General features: G+C 39.5%; 1 protein-coding gene across 1 annotated transcript in view; it reads right to left on the bottom strand.

Moving 5' to 3' along the window:
• Positions 1 to 25,277, bottom strand: part of ATP2A2 (ATPase sarcoplasmic/endoplasmic reticulum Ca2+ transporting 2) — a 60,118-nt gene that overhangs the window by 30,319 nt on the left and 4,522 nt on the right. The window contains exons 4-5 of the mRNA XM_059408392.1: positions 21,367 to 21,471; positions 15,426 to 15,564 (exon numbers count right to left, since the gene is read on the bottom strand). Coding sequence (XP_059264375.1) covers positions 15,426 to 15,564; positions 21,367 to 21,471 — 244 coding nt within the window. The remainder of the gene's footprint in view (positions 1 to 15,425; positions 15,565 to 21,366; positions 21,472 to 25,277) is intronic.

The raw sequence follows: 25,277 nt of genomic DNA, 5'->3' as shown, positions 1-25,277 counted from the left end.
ATTACCTCCTAAATACCACTATTGTTTTTTATTTTAAATGGCTCCTAGGAAAAGCAAGCTGTAATAGAATTAACCTAAATTACTGAAACATTTAACTATGACTCAAACATTTCCATTATGTTTCCGATTTGAGTCACAGATTTTTATAGTCAGGCAGAGTGAATGAAATTCCTCACTCGAGAAGCCCACTTGCCTACTTTTCTCCAGGCCTCAGAGTGAGCTGGGAACGAATATCACAAACTGCTATAACACACCAAAGTTTGCTCCCAGTCCATTTTTTGGGAGTATTACCCATGAGAAGACTCCTCTTTCAAAAATACAAATGTTAAAAAAAAAAAAAGAGCAAATGTAATACTTTTTTTTTTTTAAGATTTTATTTATTTATTTGACAGAGATAAATCACAAGCAGGCAGAGAGGCGGGGAGGGGGGTGCGGGGAAAGCAGGCTCCCTTCTGAGTGGAGTCTTACATGGGGCTCAATCCCAGGACCCTGAGATCATGACCTGAGCCAAAGGCAGAGGCTTATTAACCCACTGAGCCACCCAGGCACCCCAAAGAGCAAATGTAATACTCTTATTTAAAATGTTTCAATAGGGGCGCCTGGGTGGCTCAGTGGGTTAATAAGCCTCTGCCTTCCGCTCAGGTCATGATCTCAGGGTCCTGGGATTGAGTTCCGCATCAGGCTCTCTGCTCAGCGGGGAGCCTGCTTCCCGCCCCCCGCTCCTGCCTCTCTGCCTGCTTATGATTTATCTCTCTCTGTCAAATAAATAAATAAAAGCTTTAAAATAAGATAAAGTAAAATGTTTCAATAGCTTCTTCCTCCCAGAACTGAGATCAAGTTTGGATCATCACCGTGGTTTACAGGACCTCCCAGGACCCGGCTCCTGCTTGCTTCTTACCACAATCCCCATCCTCTAATACAACACAATGGTTTCCAGTTCCTCAAAGTTCTGAGTCTTCACACACCCTCTTCTCCTTCACTCCAACCACACCACAGCAAGGCTTTCCCTGGACTCCCACTTGAAGTTGCTATTCCTTTTGATGTAGCCACAGAGAGCCACCCTTTCCTTTCCCAAAGCTCTCACTCCACGTGCGTGCTGCTCACTAAGTCTTCCTACTCAGTGGCTACTCATTTCCTAGCCCCGAGCACTGTGCCAGTGCACAGTGGGCACCAGAAAAAATATCTGTCAACAAATGAAATACTTGCATACATTACCTCCTTTTAATAAACAAGCATCACAGACTTATGATTCTCAAGTTGAAGAACGTCACAAAGAGAAGAATAATGAAAAGAGGACCAAAGAGATCTCAAACTTGGTTGAGCTGAATGAGGCAACAGTGGCTGTTAGTGAAATTCTACATTTAGACTATCACCAAAAAAAGTCCCACATACGCTAGCAGAGATTGGAGGTATAGCGGAAAGAGCACATGCAAGAGCAGGGCTTTAGCTGGTAAGGCAATGAAGGTTGCCAAAGAAGTGTCCTTAGACTATCAGAGCAGAAAAGCGTCTAGAATATCAACCAGACTCCACTGATATAACAGCATTTAAGTCTGGGCACCAACGAAAACCATCAAGATGGTAAAGGGTTTGAAAATAATTACATGGCGCACCTGGGTGGCTCAGTGAGTTAAAGCCTCTGCCTTCAGCTCAGGTCATGATCCTCAGGTCCTGGGATCGAGCCCCACATCGGGCTCTCTGCTCAGCAGGGAGCCTGCTTCCCCCTTTCTCTCTGCCTGCCTGTCTGCCTACTTGTGATCTCTGTCTGTCAAATAAATAAAATCTTAAAAAAAAAAAAAAAAGAAAAAGAAAAGAAAAGAATGAACAGCTCAAAGAGCTAAAACTAACTTGGAAATTAAAATTTTAGCATGGGGCACCTGGGTGGCTCAGATGGTTGAGAGTCTGCCCTCAGCTCAGGTCATGATCTCCAGGTCCTGGGATTAAGCCCCGAGTTGGGCTTCCAGCCCAGCAGGGAATCTGCTTCTCCCTCTCCTGCCTCTCTCTCAAATAAATAAATACAATCTTTTTAAAAAAATAATAAAATTTTAGCATACACTACACTGTTAGCACTCGAATCACAACTGCCTCATTCGACCAGACAAGCTGCTGCTGCTCCAGCTGCTAGTCGTTTAAGCTCCCCTGATTCTAAAAGGGCCATGAGTTTACCTTCCTTCACGTACCTCACAGGCTATCATGGCAGGAAGACTCAAACTTCTGTGTGACTAAAAAAGTGAAAAACTAACATACACAACAGATGACTTTATTTGAGCTCATAATGAGGAGTATTTTATATCAAAATGGACTAAAAATGGCATAGCTTGTCCCGAAGAGCCAAGTTTCCAGTGGCTGGAGGTGTAAGGTAACTGCTCAAGAGACGCTGCAGAAGCAGCCCATCACTAAGTAGGCTTACAACACACAGTACCCAGCATACCCACCAGCACTTTTCTCAGTACTACAAAAGCAAAGTCTGCTTTTAAAAGGTGAAACCTGTTCCTCAATCCCCTCATCCAAATAGATACCAGCTGTTAACATCTTCTGTCCTAGGCATTTCTCTATGGATAACACGTACTAAAACTTCACTGACATAGAAATCACAAACCTTTTACATTAATATATACTCATGCTTTTTAAATGGCTGCATAGTGCTAACACCCTCTAAAATTTGGGGAATGCTTGCTTATTCCATACCAAGCACTTCCATAAGGGCTTTATGGGTTACTAACAACCTTCACAATTCTAAGAAAGGTGTGATTATATTCATTCCCAGTTTACAGATGTGAAAAGTGAGGCACACAGAGCAAACTTGCTCAAGGTCACAGCACTTATAGCAATACTACATACTAAATCAGTCACCATTTTCATGGCCATCTGGGCATTTATTTTTCCTATTACACTGTTACGCTAAACATCTTTGCATACTGAGATTACTTCCAGAGGACAGATTCATAGAAGCAAAATTTTCCCCAAAACATACTCCCACCAAATTTATTTCCTGCCATTTCTTCATTCTCAATCTTGTATTTTCCTGAGCATTGGAATACTTTATTTTTCAAAATTCTTTTATCTTCAAGATCAAAGTTATTTTACATTTTTACATAGTCAAATTCGGTGCTCTTGGAAGTTCTGTATCACACTTAGGAAACAGGTTCCCGATACAACACGGTTTCTTCTAATTTCCAAAATCTTAATCAGAGTGACATGGATAGAGATGGTACTTACTGGTACTGTGACTACCTCTGAGTCATGGGGCATAGGGAGGAGGTAATTACAGGAAATCAGGAAATGCCAGCCCCAGGAGATTTAGGTGAGGCTTCAAGATCAACTAGTCCATCGTGTGATCTGATGGTCAGAGGAGACCTGCCTGAGTTCCTTGTTTCCGAGGTTCTTAAAGTTTTAACAACGTTGAATGATGAATGAAGGGACCTAGGTCTCAAAACTCTCTGCTTCTAATACATCTGGACTGATTTCTGTAAGACTATTTGCTCTTCTTCAAATCTTCTTAAGATTAAGAACTTAAGGGGCGCCTGGGTGGCTCAGTGGGTTAAGCCGCTGCCTTCGGCTCAGGTCATGATCTCAGGGTCCTGGGATCGAGTCCCGCATTGGGCTCTGCTCGGCAGGGAGCCTGCTTCCTCCTCTCTCTCTCTGCCTGCCTCTCTGCCTACTTGTGATCTCTCTCTGTCAAATAAATAAATAAAATCTTAAAAAAAAAAAAAAGATTAAGAACTTAACATCTCTGATTCTGAAACAGACCTATGACTTACAGGAACACCTGGGATAATGATTTCTACACTATTTGGACGCAGAGGCTCAGACCTATACCTCCAGCTAGCTCCGTTCTTCTCACTGCAAAACAACTCCATATGGGGGAAAGTCAAGATAGCAAACCTGCTCCCCACCTTATTTGGTCATACATTTTTGCTTCTACTTCTCTGATCCATGTTTATCATTTTGGAGCATTTGGTTTTTTTTTTTTTTTCTTTTTTCAGGGGGTGTGGTAAGTAATGTCTACTACTCCCAACGTGGGGGCTTAAACTCATGATTCCAAGATAAAGAGCCTTTATCAACTGAGCTGAACCAGTCAGGCAACCCATGTTTATCATTTTAGAAACAAGAAAAACCTATTTAACAATGTTCCAGCAATACTATGTAAATTGCTTAACAATATTTAACTTAATTACACCACTTAATTGTACTTCTCCCCTTCCTCAGGTTTATTGAGAGCAACATATAACACAGTATAAGCTTAAGGTGTGTAACAATGATCTGATATATGTATAAACCGCAAAATGATTACTACAATTAGTTAACATCCATCAGCTCACAGTTACAATTTTTTTCCTTGTGATACAAGCTTTTAGCAACTTTCAAATATACAATATAGTATTGTTAACCAAAGTCCATCATGCTTGACATTACATCTCCTGAGTATCTGTCTTATAACTAGAATTCTGTACCTTCTGGCCACCTGCACCCAATTCCCTCTCCTGGATGTCCCTGGCAAACACCAATCTGATCTCTAAGAGTTGTTTGTTTGTTTGTTTGTTTTTAAGATTCTACATGTAAGTGGGATCACACAATATGTGTCTATCTCTTATTTCACTTAACATCTTCAAGGTTCATCCATGTTGCAAATGACGTGACAACCTTTTTTATGGCTGAGAAATATTCCACTGCACATATATAACACATTTCTTCACCCATTCATCCATCAACAGACATTTAGGTTGTTTCCATGTCTTGCCTATTGTAAATAGCACTACAAGTAACATGGGGATACAGATATTTCTTTGGGATAGTGATTTCCTTTCCTTCAGATATATATACCCAGAAATGGAATTGCTGGATCATACGGAGTATGTACTCTTAAAAACCAAATAGCTAGATACTGACATGAATTTCTGGGAAGAAGGACAAATGAACCCACCTTGAAATTGCATCCAAGATTTTAATGTGTCTTTGGAGGAGAGAATTCATCAATTCTCAAAGGGACTGTAATCTAGAAATGATTAAGGACTACTGCACTAGAGGGGCGCCTAGTTGGCTCAGGTCATGATCTCAGGGTCCTGGGATTGAGCCCCGTGTCAGACTCTATGCTTAGCAAGGAGCCTGCTTCCCCACCCCACCACCTGCTTATGATCTCTGTCAAATAAATAAATAAAATCTTAAAAAAAAAAATAAATAAATAAAAAGAATTACTGCACTAGAGCTCCGTTTCCCAAAGTGTGGTCCACCTGGGAGCCTGACAGAAGTGCCAAACAATCAGATCCTATTCCAGACCTACAGAAGTAAAATCTGGACAGTAACAAAACCCCCTTCCCCATGAAGTCAGGGAAACACTGCTGTAAGCAGCTGGCCAGATTTGAAGGCCTATTTTATCTGTTTTTAAAAGAGTATTCAAGGGGGTCCCTGGATGGCTCAGCAAATTAATGGTCTAACTCTTGATTTCAGCTTGGTCATGATCCCAGAGTCCTCAGATGGAGCCCCAAGTCAGGCTTTGCGCTTGGCATGAAGTCTGCTTGAGATTTTCTCCCTCTCCCAGTGCCCCCTGCTCAAGTAGGTGCACACCCCCATGCTCTCTCTCTTAAATAAATAAAAATAAAAACTTTAAAAGAGCCCACAAGATAAGAATGATCTTTACATTTTTAAGGGCTTAATAAATATGTATGTACACATACATATTTTTCTACAGAGACTAGAGCCCACAGAGCCTCAAATATTTACTAAAAGGCTCTGTGTACGTACACACACACACACACACACACACACACACACACACACACACACACAGAGTTTGCAAACCTTTCTGCTCTATAGCACAGAACTAGTATCTTGGGTATTTGTTTTAGGGTTTAGGGAGCTTGACAGTTATGGATTAAAGTGTCTGCTGACTGTTCAGACTGCTTCAATACTTTTCTTCCTAAAAGCAAAAGTACACCTGGACTCATGGCCCCAGTTAACAAATGATAAGGCCATGTTATCAGAATCAGACATCTTTTAGAGCGAGAAAGCGCCTTTAAAAAAAGTCTACTCTAACTACTCAATTCTGCAGAGGTTAAGCTGTCCAGTATCATATAGAATTAGAATAATAATCCGGGTTCTTCAGTCAATCAGTCACCTTTGTATTTTATAACTTTGTCTTTCCTTTCTCTCAACTGCTTGGAAATACCGCTCCACAGGTTACTAATTTCCATTATTGCAAGATGACTATCAAAAGTGAAACTTTGGGGCACCTGGGTGGCTCTGTGGGTTCAACCTCTGCCTTCGCCTCAGGTCATGATCTCAGGGTCCCAGGATGGAGCCCTGCATCACATCAGGCTCTCTGCTCAGCAGGAAGCCTGCTTCCCTCCCCCCTCCCCTCTGCCTGCCTCTTTGCCTCCTTGGGATCTCTGTCAAGTAAATAAACAAAATTTTAAAAAAAAAAAAAAAAAAAGTGAAACTTTTCGGGCACCTGGGTGGCTCAGTGGCTTAAGCCTCTGCCTTTAGCCCAGGTCATGATCTCAGGGTCCTGGGATCAAGCCCGGCATCAGGCTCTCTGCTTAGCAGAGAGCCTGCTTCTCCCATCCTCTCTCTGCCTGCCTCTCTACTTGTGATCTGTCAAATAAATAAATAAATAAATAAATAAAATCTTAAAAAAAAAAAAAAAAGTAAAACTTTTCTTCCTAAATAGTTGCCAAGTTTAAGAATTAGTCTTTTTATCGACTAAATCCCAAAACTGCTGGCTCTACTTACTGCACATTTACTTTTCATTTTAGAAAAATAAAAAAAAAAACTCTTTAGAAGCTAAAGCAAATGCAATTTTATGTTAAGACTGTCGTTTCTGTCACTTACATAATCTTAAGATAGGATTTGCTGTAAAGTATACTTAACTATAGGACAGAAATCATCTAAGCATACATATATCTTTGTACTTAATCACCAACTCCAGCTTAACATACATAAAGTTTGATTTAAACAATCCCAAACACAATGGCCTTGAGAGTTAATAAATAACCCCCCTAGGCATACACTGGAACCCCCAAATTTCTGAAGTGATGACTTTTAGAACTACCATACTTGACTTTAATAAGATTATAAAATAATCCAGAAAACTTAAAAATATGGATGTTCATTTCTCATAAAATTATACCTGATTTTACTAATTTTGGTTTCTATCCATCCAAATATTTTCCTGGCATTAATACAAAAGTACTGTGGCTTCAGACAAAAACGTAGGTAACTATTTTTGTATTTTTACTTGCCAAAGCAGTTTTATTTGGCTCCTATATTCTAGGTTTACACAGCATTTGCTATGCATGCTTACACAATGTCTCCTTGGAAAGGTTATTAGCTGGTATAGCAGTACCTGAAATTTAACTTCCTCAATCCCTACATCTCCCCCTCAAAAAACCTCTTGGTTCAGCCTAGCCTTCAGAAAATTCAGCAAAACTATAGATACCCAAAAGCTAACAAAAAGGACTTTATCAACCGAATTTAAGAGATAAACCCTATATCCAAAAAGATGGCTACAAAAACGTCTTTCTGCAGGTATCCAAATAGTAACTCCACACTTGCTATTACCTCCAAAACAGTTCACAATATTCTCCAGTTTTTAAATTCGTCAAAAAACTCCCTTAAACTTAATTTCATTAATTTAAATGAAAATATAAAAGTCACCACATCCCAAAGCACAGATTGGGGGCGCCTCAATGGCTTGTGGGTTAAAGCCTCTGCCTTCAGCTCAGGTCATGATCCCAGGGTCCTAGGATCGAGCCCCAAATCAGGCTCTCTGCTTAGCAGGGAGCCTGCTTCCTCCTCTCTCTCTCTGCCTGACTCTCTGCCTACTTGTGATCTCTGTCAAATAAATAAAATCTTAAAAAATAAATAAATAAAAGCACAGATTGTGCTATTTATCCCTCCAGGCTATGTAGAGACTGGTTGCCAAGAAATAATTTAGACCTATACTTAAAATTCGTTTCTATGGTTCACAGAACTGAATTATTGGGCTAAATGCCAAACGGCAGAGTCCATCAGGTTACTAATCCTGATAAAAACAGATGTTAAAAACCCTCGACATGTACAATTTTAATGTTTTATTAAATAAATGCTTATTTATCTGGCTCAGGTTAAGCAGTCACAGTATGTTTTTCTAAAAAGGTTCCATATATCCTTGCACATGTTTTAGGATTATGTGTTACCCAATTCAGTGACCCGATAGTTCTAGTAATTCAGCATAATTATCATTTCTAATTTGGATATAAATATACAACCACCATGAAAAGTCACCAAATAGACCAAACAACAATATATTGACAACCCAAAAATTAAATTGTCATCTGGCTTCAACATGACAAGAGCCATCTACAAAAGCCACAGTTAACATCAGACTTCATGATAAAAGACTATGCTTATCCCCCTATGATCAGAAACAAGACAAGGATGTCTGCTCTTGCCACTTCTATTCAATAGTCTACTGGGAATTCTATCAAGGGCAATTAACATGATCTTATTTATAAAAAATCTTAAGGAGGACTCTTGAAGAACTAGTAAGATTCCAGCAAGATTGCAAGGTTTAAGATCAACAGACAAAAATCAGTTGTATTTCTTTCTTTCTTTTTTTTTTTTTTTAAGATTTTATTATTTATTCGACAGAGAGAGATCACAAATAGGCAGAGAGGCAGGCAGAGAGAGAGAGAGTGAGGAGGAAGCAGGCTCCCCGCTGAGCAGAGAGCCCAATGCGGGACTCGATCCCAGGACCCTGAGATCATGACCTGAGCCGAAGGCAGCGGCTTAACCCACTGAGCCACCCAGGTGCCCCTCAATTGTATTTCTATACACCAGCAAAGAATAATCTAAAAATGAAAGAGAAAACAAACCCAATTACACATAGCTCCCAAACAAAAACATAAAGTACTTATGAATAAACAAGAGAAATACAAGACTTGTACACTGTAAACAACAGAAGGCTAAAACAAAAGACCTACACTGAAAAAATAAAAGACTTAAATGGAAAGATACCATACATGATCAGCCAAGTGGCATTTTCTTACACTGAAGATTTAATGGTGTTGATGGCCATATTCCCCCAAATGATCTATACAATCAACATTACTCTTATCAAGATCCCACTTTTTTTTTGTTTTGGAGAAATTAGCAAGCTAATCTTAAAATTTATACGGAAATGCAGAGGACCCAGTATAATCTAAAGCATAAAGAAAAACAACAAAGTAGAGAGGACACAAACACAATGACGTCAACACTTACAAAACAAACCAAGACCGTGTGGGTGTTGGCCCAAGGATAGACACACAGATCAATGGAATAATAGTCCATTTGTATTGGAAAATGTGGTCAATTGATTTTTGACAAGGGAGCCAGGACAATTCAATGAATAAGTCTTTTCAACAAATGGTGCTCAGACAACTGGATATCCCAATGCAAAAGAAGGAAGCCCAACCCCTACACACCTCACACCACATATAAAAACCTTCATGACTGGGTGCCTGCGTGGCTCAGTTGGTTGAGCGACTGCCTTTGGCTCAGGTCATGATCCCGGACTTCCAGGATCTCGTCCCGCATTGGGCTCCCAGCTCCTTGGGGAGTCCGCTTCTCCCTGTGACTTTCTCCTCTCTCATGCTCTCTCTCACTTATTCTCTCTCAAATAAATAAAATCTTTAAAAAACAAAACCAAAACAACAAAAAAAACCCTTCGTGACCTTAGATAAGGCAACAGTACCTTAGGATATCAAAAGCACAAGCAACAAAAGAAAAAAAACTGACAAATGGGACTTGATCAAAATCAAAAATGTTTATGCTACAAAGGACACCAAGAAATTAAAAAAGAAAACCTACAGTACAGGAAACATTCTTGGAAACCATATCTGATATAGGATATGTAAAAAAAAAACAAAGAACAACAATAACAAAGAACCCTTACATATCACTAAGAAGACAAATAACCCAATTTAAATGGATAAGGATTTGAAAAGACATTTCTCCAAAGACAACACACTAACAGAAAATAGTACAAGATGCTCATTAGGAAATTAGGGAAGATAACACTTAATGGCTAAAATTAGAAAATAAAGACAGTAACAAGCATCAGTGAGAATGTGGAGAAACTGGAACTTGAATGTTGCTGTTGGAAATGGAAAATAATGCAACTACTTCACATAAGTCGCTCAAAATGTTAAACATAGAGTAGTCATATGCTCCAGCAATTCCATGGCTAAGGGTGTACCTAAGAGAGTAAAAGCGTATGTTTACACATAACTTGTACACGAATACTCACAGTAGCATTATTCATCAAGGCCAAAAGGGGAAAACAACCCAAATATTGGTAAACTGATGAGTAGATAAATATAATGTGCTACACCCAAATAATGGGATATTCAGCCAAAAAAGCAATGAGATACATTATACACATGAATGAAATATGTGACCGATGCTGCATGGATGAATTCTGAAAAATAATATGCCAAGTGAAGAAGGCAGTCTCAAAAGGTCATATACTGTATGGTCCCATTTATAGTCAATATTCAGGAAAATTGTGGCTGCTGGGGCCTAGGGGCAAGAGGCAGGGGGAATGACTGCTAATAGGTAGAGGGTTTCTTTTTTTAGGGGATGAAAATGTTCTGAAATTAGATAGTGATCATGATTACCTAACTCTGAATATACTATAAACCTCTCAGTTGTACACTTCAAGAGAGTAAATGTTAAGATATGTGAATTATATCTCAATAAAGTTGCTTAAAAAAAATTGTGACCTGCGCATCTAACAAATAAAAATATAACTGAAAGACCTGCTATGTGTACACTAAGTACACAGTACATTCTCTAGCAAATGAGCTACAGTTGAAGACAGAAGCAGTAAGTCACAAAGACTCCGTTTCCTCAACTGTCAAGTGTGAAGCACAGCACACATACACAGAGTGTGCTCCTCAGGTGAAGAACCAAACATTTGTAACCAGTCACGGTATCTGCTGCACACTCCAAGTTTAGCTATTATTGTATGTGTGCATATAGACTTCCACTTATCTGCTCTGCACGGAAGCTGCACAATAACCATGTTTCTATTAGCTGAACCTACCACATACTTCTTTATTATTCACTAAGACTGTCACATCCCCAGCAAGATTATGATGGTCAGTGTGACAGCTCTGCCCTTAAGGAGCTCACTGCCTACTGGTAGGACAACAGTATTTAACAACATGTTTGCATCTATCTAAAACTAGATACCACCTCTGTTCTGCATTCCTCACAATGGTCAAAATTCAAGAGTAGTATACAAGAGCCCAATGTGCAAGCATTGCACATGCTTTTAGCAATTCGTGTCCAGTGGGGAGACTAGGAAGGAAAAAGTGCTGCTACTAGTACTGCTTGCACTCCCCACAAAGGTTTCCAAAAGAGGTGAAAGCAGAATGGGTCTAAATGTGTTTATTGCTTAAAATAGTTACTAGTAAGTCTATTCACGCAAGAGGAGGGATTTAAACTCATCTTTCAACATTAAAATGATTGTTTTTTGAACAGTAAAAGAAAGGGCATAGTTGCCAGAAGCCAAAGAAGGGGGAAAAGGGAAAATGGGAAGAGGTGGTCAGTTTGAGAAAACAAAGGGTTCTGGAGATGGATGGATGATGGTCTGGAGATGATCACACAATAATGTGAATGTGCTTAATGCCACGGGACTGTACACTTAAAAACAGTCAAAATGGTAAACTTTATACTCTGTGTATTTCACCACAACATATGCAAATAAGGGTACTCCAGGAGACTGGAAATCTTAGGTCACACACACTGATCCAATCATAAAATTTGTCCTTCCTAAGCCATCAAACATATATAAACATGGGGCGCCTGGGTGGCTCAGTAGGTTAAAGCCTCTGCCTTCGGCTCGGGTCATGATCCCAGGGTCCTGGGATCAAGCCCTGCATTGGGCTCTCTGTACAGCAGGGATGTGTTACTATCTCTCTGCCTGCTTCTCTGCCTACTTGTGATCTCTGTCAAATAAATAAATAAAATCTTAAAAAATATATATATACACACAAACATACAAAACATTACATTATAGGAAACAGCATTTCACAATGGGCAAGAACAGTCAGGTAGACTAGGGCTATAAACAAAGCTTTGTCCCTGTGAGATCTGGGCACTGGGTAAATTAATAAATTACAAAGTTTGCTTATAACTTCCCCCAAAAGATCAGGAGAGTTCGGTGGTACTGAAAACTGAAAACAGAAGCCTGCATGGCTGGAGCATAGAGAAAGGCATGAGATGAAATCACAGAAGTGAGGAGGAGCCATATGAAGCAAGGTCTTTTAGGTGAAAAGCATTTTATATTTCAGGTGCAATCAGGAAGCCACTGAAGAATTTTGGCAGATAAGTAAACAACAGGATCTTTAGGAAACTGCTCTGGCTGCTACGTGGAGAAAAGACTGGAAGAGACAAAGGAATCCAGAGCACAGTAAGGACACAAGGACAGTCCCAGTATGAGCTAGTAACTGAGAAAACAGAAATTCACAAATTTGGGTTTGGGGTTTGTTTTCGAGACAAATGGTCTTAGAGACAGATAATGAGAAGGAAGGACCAAGATGACTCCCAAGCTTCTCTCAAGCTAATTAGGTGGTCAGAATGACCTACTGACACAGGAAAGCCTGGAGAAGACAGATCAAAAGAGTAGCTGGCCTTTATCTCTTCAAAAGGGAAGACGCCTCCAGGGTCAAGGTTACAGCTCCCTCAGACGCTGTTTACCACTGCCATCTACTGATACAAACTCAGGACAAACGCTTAGATGGTAATTTCTCTAAAAAAAATTTTTTTTAAAGATTTTATTTATTTATTTGACAGACAGAGATCACAAGTAGGCAGACAGGCAGGCAGAGAGAAAGGGGGAAGCAGACTCCCCGCTGAGCAGAGAGCTGGGATCATGACCTGAGTCGAAGGCAGAGCCCTTAACCCACAGAGCCACCCAGGCGCCCCTTCTCTAACTTTTCATACAGACTCAATACACTGAAGTAGCCCAACTAGCATAAAAATTCTTAAAATATTTTTTATATGTGAGGCTGAAGAGTATATATTACCAGATTAGGCTGGAGAAATGGAAAACACATGAAGTCAAATGGAATCTCATACACAAATTCAGGTGACATTATCAGCCTCTGCACCTCTCACATACATACTTCTGGGAAGACAAACCACCTACCTCTGAGGTTTCTTCCTCAACTACCAGCACCTTCACCATCCAGTCACCTAAACCAGAAAACCTGCCAATGCCTTCAATTCTACATCCCAAGCCCTGTCTGCTCCATACAACCATCTGTTATTAAAACCTGGCACTCTGCATTGAAATTTGAGACTCACCTGTCAAACTACAAAGGCCATAATTTCATGCCCAAGGGAGATTCAATTATTTTGGGATGCGACCTGGTAAAAACTTTAAAGAGCACCCCCAGATGATTCTGATGTGTACCTCTGCTTAAGAACCACTATTCAGGGGACGCCTGGGTGGCTCAGTGGGTTAAGCTGCTGCCTTCGGCTCAGGTCATGATCTCAGGGTCCTGGGATCGAGTCCCGCATCGGGCTCTCTGCTCAGCAGGGAGCCTGCTTCCCTCTCTCTCTCTCTGCCTCCCTCTCCATCTACTTGTGATTTCTCGCTGTCAAATAAATAAATAAAATCTTTAAAAAAAAAAAAAAAAGAACCACTATTCATACACTCAAAATCCTTCCGTCGTTATTTTTAGATAATTGACTGCAAGAGGGTAACACACATGATAAAACGTTAACACTTTGAGAATCTGGATAAAGGGTACATGGGAACTGTTACTATTCTTACGATAATCTTATGTCAAAGTTAGTTTAAAAAATGGATTTTTTAAAAATAATACAATCCTGTAAATATATATTTAAGATTTTATTTGACAGAAAAAAGAACCAGAGTGAGCATAAGCATGGGGAGTGGGAGAGGGAGAAACAGGCTCCCCACTGAGCAGAGAGCCTACCTCGGGGTCCGAACATATGACCCTGGGATCATGACCTGAGCCAAAGGCAGACACTTAACTGAGCCACTCAGGCGCCCCAGCATTTTTTCATCCTTATGATTTTAATAACATTTTCTTTTCTTTAGCTTACTTACAGTATATAAAACATAAATGTACAGAATATGTCTTAACTATGTTCTGTAAAAGGTCAACAGTAGGGGCACCTGGATGGCTCAGTGGGTTATGCTCTGCCTTTGGCTCAGGTCATGATCTCAGGATCCTGAGATGGAGCCCCACATCAGGCTCTCTGCTCAGCAGGGGGCCTGCTTCCCCAATCCCCTTCTCTGCCTGCCTCTCTGCCTACTTGTTATCTTCCTGTCAAATAAATAAATAAATAAAATCCTTAAAAAAAAAAAAGTCAACAGTAGTCTACTAGTAGTTCAGTTTTGGGGAAGTCATAAGTTACACATGGATTCCTGAGTGCCCCAAGTCCTGCACTGTTCAAGGGTCAACTGGTAAGTATTTGGAGCTCAGCGAGCTGTGAAAAACCATGACAATGTGAATGATCTGATATGATAACTCTTCAGCAAAAACACTAGACTGTTCTTACTGTTTCTGCGCATTCAGGCCTACCTAAAAAGATGGCACTGATCTTGAGCAATAAAGATACAAAACTCCTTTAAGATCTGTGGAGAGCTCTGGCCCTGCATTTAATTCATAAACTCTTTGAAGGTCTGAAGTTGAGACCCCTGGCTCTGTGTTATGTTATGTAGAAGTTTTTTAAAGCAAACCTTTTCAGAGCCAGGAAATTACCCTTGACCATCTACTTAATTTGATAGTTACAAGTATGACTAAACATTTGTGTCAAGAATCAAAACGGGGAAAAATAAACCCCAAAAAACTATGTATCCTTTAACTAGTATTCTTTTTTTTTTAAAGATTTTTATTTATTTGACAGAGAGGGAGACAGCGAGAGAGGGAACAAGCAGGGGGAGTGAGAGAAGTAGGCTTCCCACTGAGCATGGTACACGATGCAGGACTCTATCCCAGGGCTTTGGGATTATGACTGGAAATGGAGGCAGACACTTAACGACTGAGTCATACAGGTGCCCCTTAACTAGTATTCTAAATTGCTCACTACAACTAATTGTCAAATAGAGATTAAGTTCATTATTTCACTAGTGCTAGTGTACTACCATGGACCAAAAGTAGTAGGTACAATAGTTCAAAACACTTTTTGTTTTAAACAAATTTTATCAACACAAGGGGAGGTGCCAAACACCTAGAAATATATAGAAAACTTGATTTGTTTGGAAGACACCAAAACCTATTAATATAATTGATACATAGAAGCATAATTTTTAAAATGCTTAAGTATGAGCTTTGAGAAGAGGACTGCATTCAGATACACAATCAAGAATAAAATAAAATAGAATAAACAGAACAAAGTAAAATTAAAAAATGAGAAATTCAACTCACCAGCAATTTCTACAATATCACCAGGAACTATGTCTTTAGCTTTAATCCGCTGGACACTCTTTCTGTCCTGTCGGTATACTTTGCCCATTTCAGGCTCATATTCCTTAAGGGCTTCGATTGCATTCTCAGCATTTCTTTCCTATAAAAAAAAGATGATGGTCAACACACACCTGCCGTTGCAAATTAGTATTTTAGACCAAGAAATCAAATTTTAGAGTTCTAAACTTTAGGAAAAAGACACAAAAGATACACACTGATACTTATAAACAATTCACATACGATGATAAACACTAGGCTCTTACAATTTTGTGCTAAGAAATGAAGAATTAAGCACCCTAACAGGCCTAAACAGGGAATAAAATCCTAATAGAAAAAGCAGTTACAGAATCTGTTGTCCCCAAGCCCACTGTGTAACACGGCTTTCACCTCGAGCCACAGCCACAGCACTGAAAATTGATCCTGTCGCACATGAAAGGTGATGGTCTGGGGCTGGACTGCCTAGTTCACTCCAGGCTTTTCCACTTGACTATGTGATTAGGCAGGAGTTACACAACACACCGGTTTGGTACCTACAAAACCTGGACACCAATGCTACTACCTCAAGGGCTATGAGGATTTACAAACTATTTACACTAGGTTTCAGCACATGATACATACTATGAGTGATGAATTAAGAAAATCAAGTTACATCTCACAAATTCTAGGAAATCTTTCTGCAGTAAGTCAAGACTAATAAATGCACAATCTCATCAGAGAACTGCCAGTCCTGGAATGCCTGGGTAGCTGAGTCATTTGAAATGTCCAACTTTCTTTTAAAGATTCATTTATTTTTAGAGAGAGTACGCACATGCAAATGTATGGGTGGCAAGGGCAGACGGAGAGGGAAAGAGAACCTAAAGCAGCAGATGAGTGCAGAGCCCGAGGTGGGGCTAGAACTCATGACCCTGAGATCATGACCTGAGCTGAAGCCAAGAGTCAGACACTTAATTGACTGAGCCACCCAGGTGCCCCAAGCAGCTGACCCTTGAGTTCGGCTCAGGTCATGATCCCAGGGCTGTGAAACTGCACCAAGTTGGGCTCTGCACTGAGCATGGGTCCTGATTAGGTTTCCCTCTATCCCTTTCCACCTCCCCGCTAAAGAAAACAAAAAACCCTGCCAGTCCCATAACATATATACTATATTTACTACAATACTGTATGTGAACATGTCAAATCCTAGTCACAAATAGCTTTTCTTTCCAAATTTTGAGATGAAAGATGTAGAAATCAACATGTTAAAAAAAAAAAAAAAGGCAATAGGAAAGTTCCTTTAAGAAAAAAAAAAAAAGAAAGGGAAAGAAAAAGAAAAGTAGCACATGTGCCAAGTTTGTCTTCCCTCCTTTCAGAGAGTAAGCAATTAGAAGTCAAGGAACAAATCTACACGGTGCACGCCCAGGAGACGTCACTCAATGCACAAAGGATTAATTTCTCTCACTTCTCATTTTTTGCCCTCTGATATAAAGCTCAATTTAACCTTTACCTGGGTAGAATTTATGCACAATACTACATGATTTCATTTTTTAAAAATTATTTATTTATTTGACAGAGAGAGAGAGAGATGACAAGCAGGCAGAGGCAGGCAGAGAGAGAGGAGGAAGCAGGCTCCCTGCTGAGCAGAGAGCCCGATGCGGGGCTCGATCCCAGGACCCTGAGATCATGACCTGAGCCGAAGGCAGTGGCTTAACCCACTGAGCCACCCAGGCGCCCCATGATTTCATTTTTTTTTTTTTTTTAAAGATTTTATTTATTTATTTGACAGACAGGGATCACAAGTAGGCAGAGAGGCAGGCAGAGAGAGAGGAGGAAGCCGACTCCCTGCTTGAGCAGAGAGCCCGATGCAGGGTTCGATCCCAGGACCCTGGGATCATGACCTGAGCCGAAGGCAGAGGCTTTAACCCACTGAGCCACCCAGGCGCCCCGATTTCATTTTTTAAAAAAGATTTTTATTTATTTGAGACAGAGCAAGAGAAAGAGGACAAGCAGGGTAGAGGGGCAGAAGGAAAGGGAGAAGCAGACTCTCCGCTTAGCAGGAAGCCCAATGCAGCGCTCAATCTCAGGACCCAGAGAACACAATCTCAGATAAAGGCAGATATTTAACTGATACACCCAGGCATCCCTGTGATCTCATTTTTTACCTTAGTGTAAGACTTATGGTCTGTCGCAAAAAAAATCCCAAAACCTGCTTAAGGTGAAATTAGAGGACTTAAAACTGAAAGCTAATAGTGTGAGTCTCACTTTAAATGTTTACATCCCTGAAAAAAGTATAGAATATTTTAAAATTGGAAACCTCATGATAAAAATAATTTCAACCCCATATCGGATCTGCTTGAAGAATACCTGTATAACAGGTATTAACAGAGATACTAGGGGCGCCTGCGTGGCTCAGTGGGTTAAGGCCTCTGCCTTTGGCTCAGGTCATGGTCCTGAGTCGGGCTCTCTGCTCCGCAGGGAGCCTGCTTCCTCCCCTCTCTCTGCTGCCTCTCTGCCTACTTGTGATCTCTGTCAAATAAATAAAATCTTAAAAAAAAAAAAAAAAACTGGGGCGCCTGGGTGGCTCAGTGGGTTAAGCCGCTGCCTTCGGCTCAGGTCGTGATCTCAGGGTCCTGGGATCGAGTCCCACATCGGGCTCTCTGCTCGGCAGGGGGCCTGCTTCCCTTCCTCTCTCTGTGATCTCTTCCCTTCCTCTCTCCTACTGTGATCTCTCTCTGTCAAAATTAATAAATAAAATTTAAAAAAAAAAAAAAAAAACTAGAATATTTAATTCTGATTAAATGCCATTGCTATAAGGTCCTTATGTTCAAATGCTACTGATACTATAAAAGAATAAATTCTCAGCACTGCTGATACTTGATTAGTCAAACTTGAAACCACTTTTTTCATAGGACTACCTCTCCCATTTGTTACTTGTAGCAGTTTTAATTCCTTTTCTCCCTCTTCAAGGTCATGTCAGGTAGAGTTTAACTAGACTGCTCAAGGTTAAGAAATATCCCAGGAGCACTGTATTTTACTTCTCAAAATTAGCAAAAGTATATTCAAATTAGAAGCATGAAAGAGAAATTATCTCAGACCCCAAGGACAAAAATGCCAATTAAAATTACTTTAAGGGAACCTGGGTGGCTCAGTGGGTTAAGCCGCTGCCTTCGGCTCAGGTCATGATCTCAGGGTCCTGGGATCGAGTCCCGCATCGGGCTCTCTGCTCGGCAGGGAGCCTGCTTCCTCCTCTCTATCTCTGCCTGCCTCTCTGCCTACTTGTGATCTCTGTCTGTCAAATAAATAAAATCTTTAAAAAAAAAAAAAAAATTACTTTAAAAGTCTTCCCCTCAAAAGATCAAAAGGAACATTTAGAAAGTAGGGGTGGGAAAGGGAAACAAATGATCACATATTCAAATAGGTTATATCAAGTGCTCACTTCAGCAGCATATACACTAAAATTAGAACAATTTTCGGCTTCTGTGATTCTCGGTGACAATCACTTGTCACCTTCTTTAATGACACTGGTCAGCAGCATGTGCCCCCCCACCTCCAATTACTACCTTATGCTATACTTATAATTTCCCTTCCAGAAGGCAGTAACTCTTTAGTATTGCTCACACCACTCTGTATACCACGTAAATGAAATTAAGACATAAGAATGTTGTTTTTTAAATGAAAATAAATATAGAAGTCCTGTGAATGGGGCACCTAGGTGGCTCAGTGGGTTGAAGCCTCCGCCTTCAGCTCAGATCATGATCCTAGGGTCCTGGGATTGAGCCCCGCATCGCTTCGGGCTCTCTGCTCAGCAGGGAGCCTGCTTCCTCCTCTCTCTCTGCCTGCCTCTCTGCCTGCTTGTGATCTCTGTCTGTCAAATAAATAAATAAATAAATAAATAAATAAATAAATAAAAGTCCTATGAAAACTGCTGTAAGTTTTTACTTTAGAATTTGGATCAGCCTGGGTCTGGATTCAAGTCCCAGATACTCTGTACTACCTATATGGCCTTTAAGAAGTCAGTTGATCACTCTGAACCTCAAGGTCACACCTGTCAAGTGGGAATATCATTTGCCTGATAAGATCACTGTAACAGTGAAATGGGAATGTACATAAAGTATCTACCTTGTAACTAGCATAAATTATTTAATAGGAAAACATACATTACTACTTGAGAAGGACAATCAAATGCTCCATTATTGTCTCTCTTGCCTATACTATTGACAAGAGGATTACTTCTACTTAAACATAAAAATTACTTCTACTTAAACAGAAAAAATAAAGAGAAATATAGCACAATAAAATGTTCTTCTAAGACCATATTTCTTTCCTCTTCCTTTTTTCTTCTTTTTATAATATTTTATTTATTTGACAGTCAGAGACCACAAGCAGGCAGAGAGGCAGGCTGGGGGAATGGGGGGGAAGCAGGCTCCCTGCTGAGCAGAGTCCTAGACGGGGCTCAATCCCAGGACCCTGAGATCATGACCCGAGCCAAAGGCAGAGGCTTAACCCACTGAGCCATCCAGGCGCCCCGGCCTTCATGTTTATTAGTAAGATCAGAAGTTTACAATTTTTAAAAAAAGATTTACTTATTTACTTTAGAAAGAGAGAGTGCAAGTGTGTGTGTGGTGAGGGTTAAAGGCAGAGGGAGAAGAAGAACCGCGAGCAGATTCCCTGCTGAGTGGGGAGCCTGATATGGGGCTGGATCTCATGACCTGGGCCAATATCAAGAGTTGACTCCTTAAATGACTGAGCCACCCAGGCTCCCCATAAGTTTACAATTCTAATAGGACTAAGTATGCTTATAAAATGTTTCCACTTTAAGAATGTAGATGCAGGGCGCCTGGGTGGCTCAGTGGGTTAAGCCGCTGCCTTTGGCTCAGGTCATGATCTCAGGGTCCTGGGATCGAGTCCCGCATCGGGATCTCTGCTCAGCAGGGAGCCTGCTTCCTCCGCTCTCTCTGCCTGCCTCTCTGCCTACTTGTATTCTCTCTCTGTCAAATAAATAAATAAAATCTTAAAAAAAAAAAAAAAAAAAAGAATGTAGATGCACTCTATTTTAGTCCTCAAAGGGGTGATTATACCATATTTAAGTATCAATACTCAAGATGAATCTGAAGTGTTAGTCTCCATCTGTTAAAATATATATATATTAAAAAAAAAACATGGGGTGCCTGCGTGGCTCAGTGGGTTATTGCCTATGGCTCGGGCCATGATCTCAGGGTCCTGGGATCAAACCCCAAACCCCGCATTGAGCTCTCTGTTCAGCAGGGAGCCTGTTTCCTCCTCTCTCTCTGCCTGCCTCTCCGCCTACTTGTGATTCTGTCAAATAAATAAATAAAATCTTAGGGGAAAAAAAAAAACAGATCAATAGTCCTAGGAAAGTAAAAAAGTTAAAGTCCTCTAAACTAGATATATACAGAATAGCAATTACATGAAGGGGGGTGGGTAGGAATCTTATGCTTCTGTACACTGGCTTTCATTCTGTGAGTCAGAAAGTCCTGGGCAACAGAAGGAAAACAGCCAGGGGTATGCTATTAAGGGAAAACAATTTTTACAGCTAAATAAATAAATAAATATTTTTTTAAATCTGAGGAGAATAAAAATGACATCAAATTTATGAAAACTTTTCACAGGAAGCAACTAGGAAATATAAAGACAGATACTGGTTTTCTAATGTCCTGGTTTTCCTCAAATAGCTTCTCTCATCCAATATTCTTAACTCTATGCTACCATGAAGGATGAGCAATTTTAGCAGTATAATCATGCAGAAGAGGTCTAAAACGTTGCCATTAAATAAACAGACAAAATAAAAACCACATGTAGATTTTTCAACGATATTTCTAGTCAATATATCAGGAGGAAAAACAGATTAATGCAATTTAAATCACTTATATAAACTGCTAAGCTCTAGCGCCGCAGAATTTTTGCTTACCTGCCATACACCCACAATTGCATTGGCCACTAATATAAGTAAAATTACAAAGGGTTCTACAAAGGCTGTTATTGTTTCTTCACCTTCTTCAAACCAAGCCAAAACCTAAAAAAGAAATGGCATGTGTTAGAACTGTAATGTGTTTTTAGGCTTAGTGCCACCTGACAACAAAAGTGGTGGGCACTAAAGGAACTGCAATACACAAACTCTTCTTACCATCTCTAGAAACAAATGGTGGCAAAATGTAATGACACCAACAACCAGTTTATTATGTCCCTTGTTCAGAGTAATTCTTGAGAATCAAAATTAGACAACTTCTTACTATTCTTCAAAAGCTAACTTAATTTTTTGCATATTAATTGTTTTAAAATCTAAATAAAATACTTTCCGGGAAATTAAACCCATTCATTTTACATGAATATATTCAGAATAAAAACTTAAATTCTCCATTTTGTTAAAGGAAAAGGCAATCATCTACAACTTTGCTGGGTTGTTTAGTATTCCTACCAAATAATACTAATAGGTATAAATTAATTGTAAAAATCACTTGATCATGGACTCCATATTATAGAGTACTGATAGCACCCCGGTTATTCTCAATGGTATCACTATATGTCATCTCAAAATTACTCAAGGTTGTTCTGCAATAAGGAATGTATTTTGAAGGTTATCCTCCATATGACACGTCATCTATCAACACAGCACTTCAGAGGGGAAACAAATGTTATTTATATCTAGATACAGAACACTGCCCCAAGGAAAATGAGCAGAAAATGAATTTTACTGTGGTTCTCTTAACTTGTAGCTTTTACATCCTGACGAGGTTATGGTTGTGTGAGCTAGAAATTAAACTTCATAACCGAGCAAACTTAAGTTGATAAGAGAACCCAAGAAATGAATCATTAAGAATGATAAAGAACATGGTAAAACAGCCATCTAAATAGTTAAAACCGACTTTTTGTGAAAAACTGTCTATCCAGAAAGGATGTCAAATATATCTAATGATTCAATCTGGGAGATACGATTTGCCTTTGTTTTTTAGCATTGCTTAAAATGTCTGTATATTTCACAAAAATTGTTTTCTTTAAAAGACTGATTTAGTAAACAATGAAAGCACTGGTTTTGATACTTTTTAATACAACCAGATATGACTCGTGGCAATAATGAAACCATCTATGTTTATACTTAGTGGAATAGTATAAAGTGAGCTTTTACACAAATAGTAAACAACCAGAGAGGTAAGACAAGGCCAAAAATGAATTTTCGAAATAAGATAAGGGAATGATGAATGAACAAGAAAGATCAACCTGAGCAGGAAAAAAAAAATCAGGAGACACCAGGACCGAGTCCTAAGAAGTACCAGTGACCACTGGTACAGCTAGTGAACTAGGGCAGGCAGAAAACCAGAATGAATATAAATGTTGCCGCAGGCTTTCAACAGGGCATTCCTGGTGTTAAGGCCAGGCCTAGTGCCAAAATGAAAACTTCTCTAGGAAGTTATAAATTTTGATAGATGCAAGACCACAGCTGCTTTGATACTAGTCTTTCAAACACTTGCCAAGGAGAGCATATCAGAAATAAGAAACTTAATTAGCTCTTGGGGGAAAAAAATCACTCAACCTGATGAGTAACTAGGACCTATGCAAAAGGTCAGTGAGGCATTAGCAACTGTAAGATAAGCTTCACACCTTGTTAAAGAGGGTATGAACTTCCCTCTTGGCAGCTAAGCCTAAGGAACAAACTTAAAGTAATTTATCCTCTAACAGTTGGAGCAAAGGGAAGACTACAGCAAATAGGGACAGGACTACCAGAGCAAATCTTTACTTTCAAAAAATGTGTGGTTGCTCTGCAGAAGTAGAATCCTAATATGTATAATGCAGTAACCTTTTCTTCCACCATAGGACTTCAAATGTTTATGTGCAAGAAACCCAAGCAGTCATAATTATTTGATGGTTCCACAAGTATATTAATAACTGGATGATGGGAAACTAGTGGGCAAATCTCTCAGGGTGGAAGGCTGGTGCTGAACCTATTTAAAATCAACAACCATCAACTTCCTGAATACTTTTTAAAATGTCTATTTTGAAACTACAAAGAACCCAAATAATTAAATGCTACAGCCCAAAGTGAAGATCAACCCATGTGTCATTAACTGCTAAGAACCAATCCAGCTGATTATGTTCAGATCATGTTATGAAGTCCTTCCTGGTTTGTTCTATTGAAAGGAAACCTAGTATACATGAGATGATGATGCTGATCAATGAAAGATCCCAGGAGATGAGGGAGTGAAGAGTGTGCGACACATCACCAAAATGAAAGATGCCTTTTAGCATTATAGTATAGTCAGTTCATAAATATGGCTTATTGAGTCATACAAAATATGTTCCTATGGTGGAGTAAATGTTTCTAAAATCTTCACTGAGAATACGTTGAACATAAATGATTATCTATTTGTACTGTCTTTTGTTCACCAGCGTATCCCCAGGGGCCTAGAAGTGACTCTGGTACACAGATGAAGCTCACTATTACAGGGGCACGAACGAATGAAACAAAATCTCATATAACCTATAAGGTACAAGACCCTGAGGGCAGTATTTGCACTTAAACATCTAGAGCAATAAGTAACCAATTTCATCAACACTTTCAAAGGAAAGTGGAAGAAAAAGCTACTGCAGTTAATTTTAGGCACAGTGTTTCTCCTTTGCTTTGCACTATTACTACAGTAACAATACTTGTCTTCTGGGGCTTATATAATCCAGCAAATTCAAAGTTTCAAAATTTGCCAATCCTATTCAGTAGCCACTTACTAATAATAAATACTCAACAACAACTTAGACTGCTTCAACAGGATAGTATAGACTATCTTCTAATTAGCTGTAAAACTGATCTCTGCATATAACAGTAACTTCTGACAGCACAACCAGAAGATGCTGGAGAGTGGAGTTTAATGAACAAAAGCAAACTTTAAGCCAAGGTAAAAAGACGTGTTTCAGTGGGAGACAGTCATAGTTCCGTGACTCCATTATCTTAGCTATATGTTGGGATAATGTAATGAGCACTCAATGAGGCCCCCCCCCAAAAAAGAAAGTGAGAGAAATTATAAGCATATTTTTAAGACTTAGGGCACCTGTCTTCATTCCTCTTTGTGTCCTTAGAAACTTGCAAGGACACTGGGTACTCAAATACTTGCTCAACAAATGAAGAAATTTACATAATAAAAGAAGTTTAAAAACACTTCACAAGAAAGAAAGGTATCACCACCAATAAATGTTATGACAATTTTCTGGGTGGGGAAACAAATTCTTTTAGCCATTAAAAAAAAAAAAAAAAAAGGTATGATTTAGACTACATTCTCTTCTGATCCACACAAAGTTACTTAAAAATACTGGTTTTAGATTTGAGAATACAACCTTCTTACACACACACACACACACACACACACACACACTCACCTTTCAAAACATTTTAAAGAAAGGCTCTAAATAAATTAGTTAAACCAATTAGTGAACCACCCATTCTATCCTTTAAAAAAAAGTTAAAAGAAAACACGGGAAAAAAGTAGAATCATTACAAATATATAAACTACTTCTTGACTATACTGTACTAAGAAAACCGAAGAAACCAGACATCATATATTCTGAAAATGCTACTAACACAAAGTTCAAATATATTTGTTTTATCAAAATCACTAACCCAGGCTCTAAAAGAAATGAAGAATCCCTTCTAAAGGGTCCAGTAGGAAGGAAAGACACTATTCAAACACAAGTGACAAGATGACAAGTGCCTAAGTCTAAGCAAGTTTAAGCAGCATTTTAGGGTCAATCCAAGTAGCTCTGGTGGGGAACTGGGGATGGAGGGTGGAGCAACTTTTGCAAACTGTGTTACCACAAAGGGCTTTCTGAATTCGGACG

This window comes from Mustela nigripes, chromosome 8 (genome assembly GCF_022355385.1).
Source record: "Mustela nigripes isolate SB6536 chromosome 8, MUSNIG.SB6536, whole genome shotgun sequence".
NCBI classification, from domain to species: domain Eukaryota; kingdom Metazoa; phylum Chordata; class Mammalia; order Carnivora; family Mustelidae; genus Mustela; species Mustela nigripes.
The sequence above is the reverse complement of the archived record's forward strand: the minus strand, read 5'-3'. Positions and strand labels throughout refer to the sequence as shown.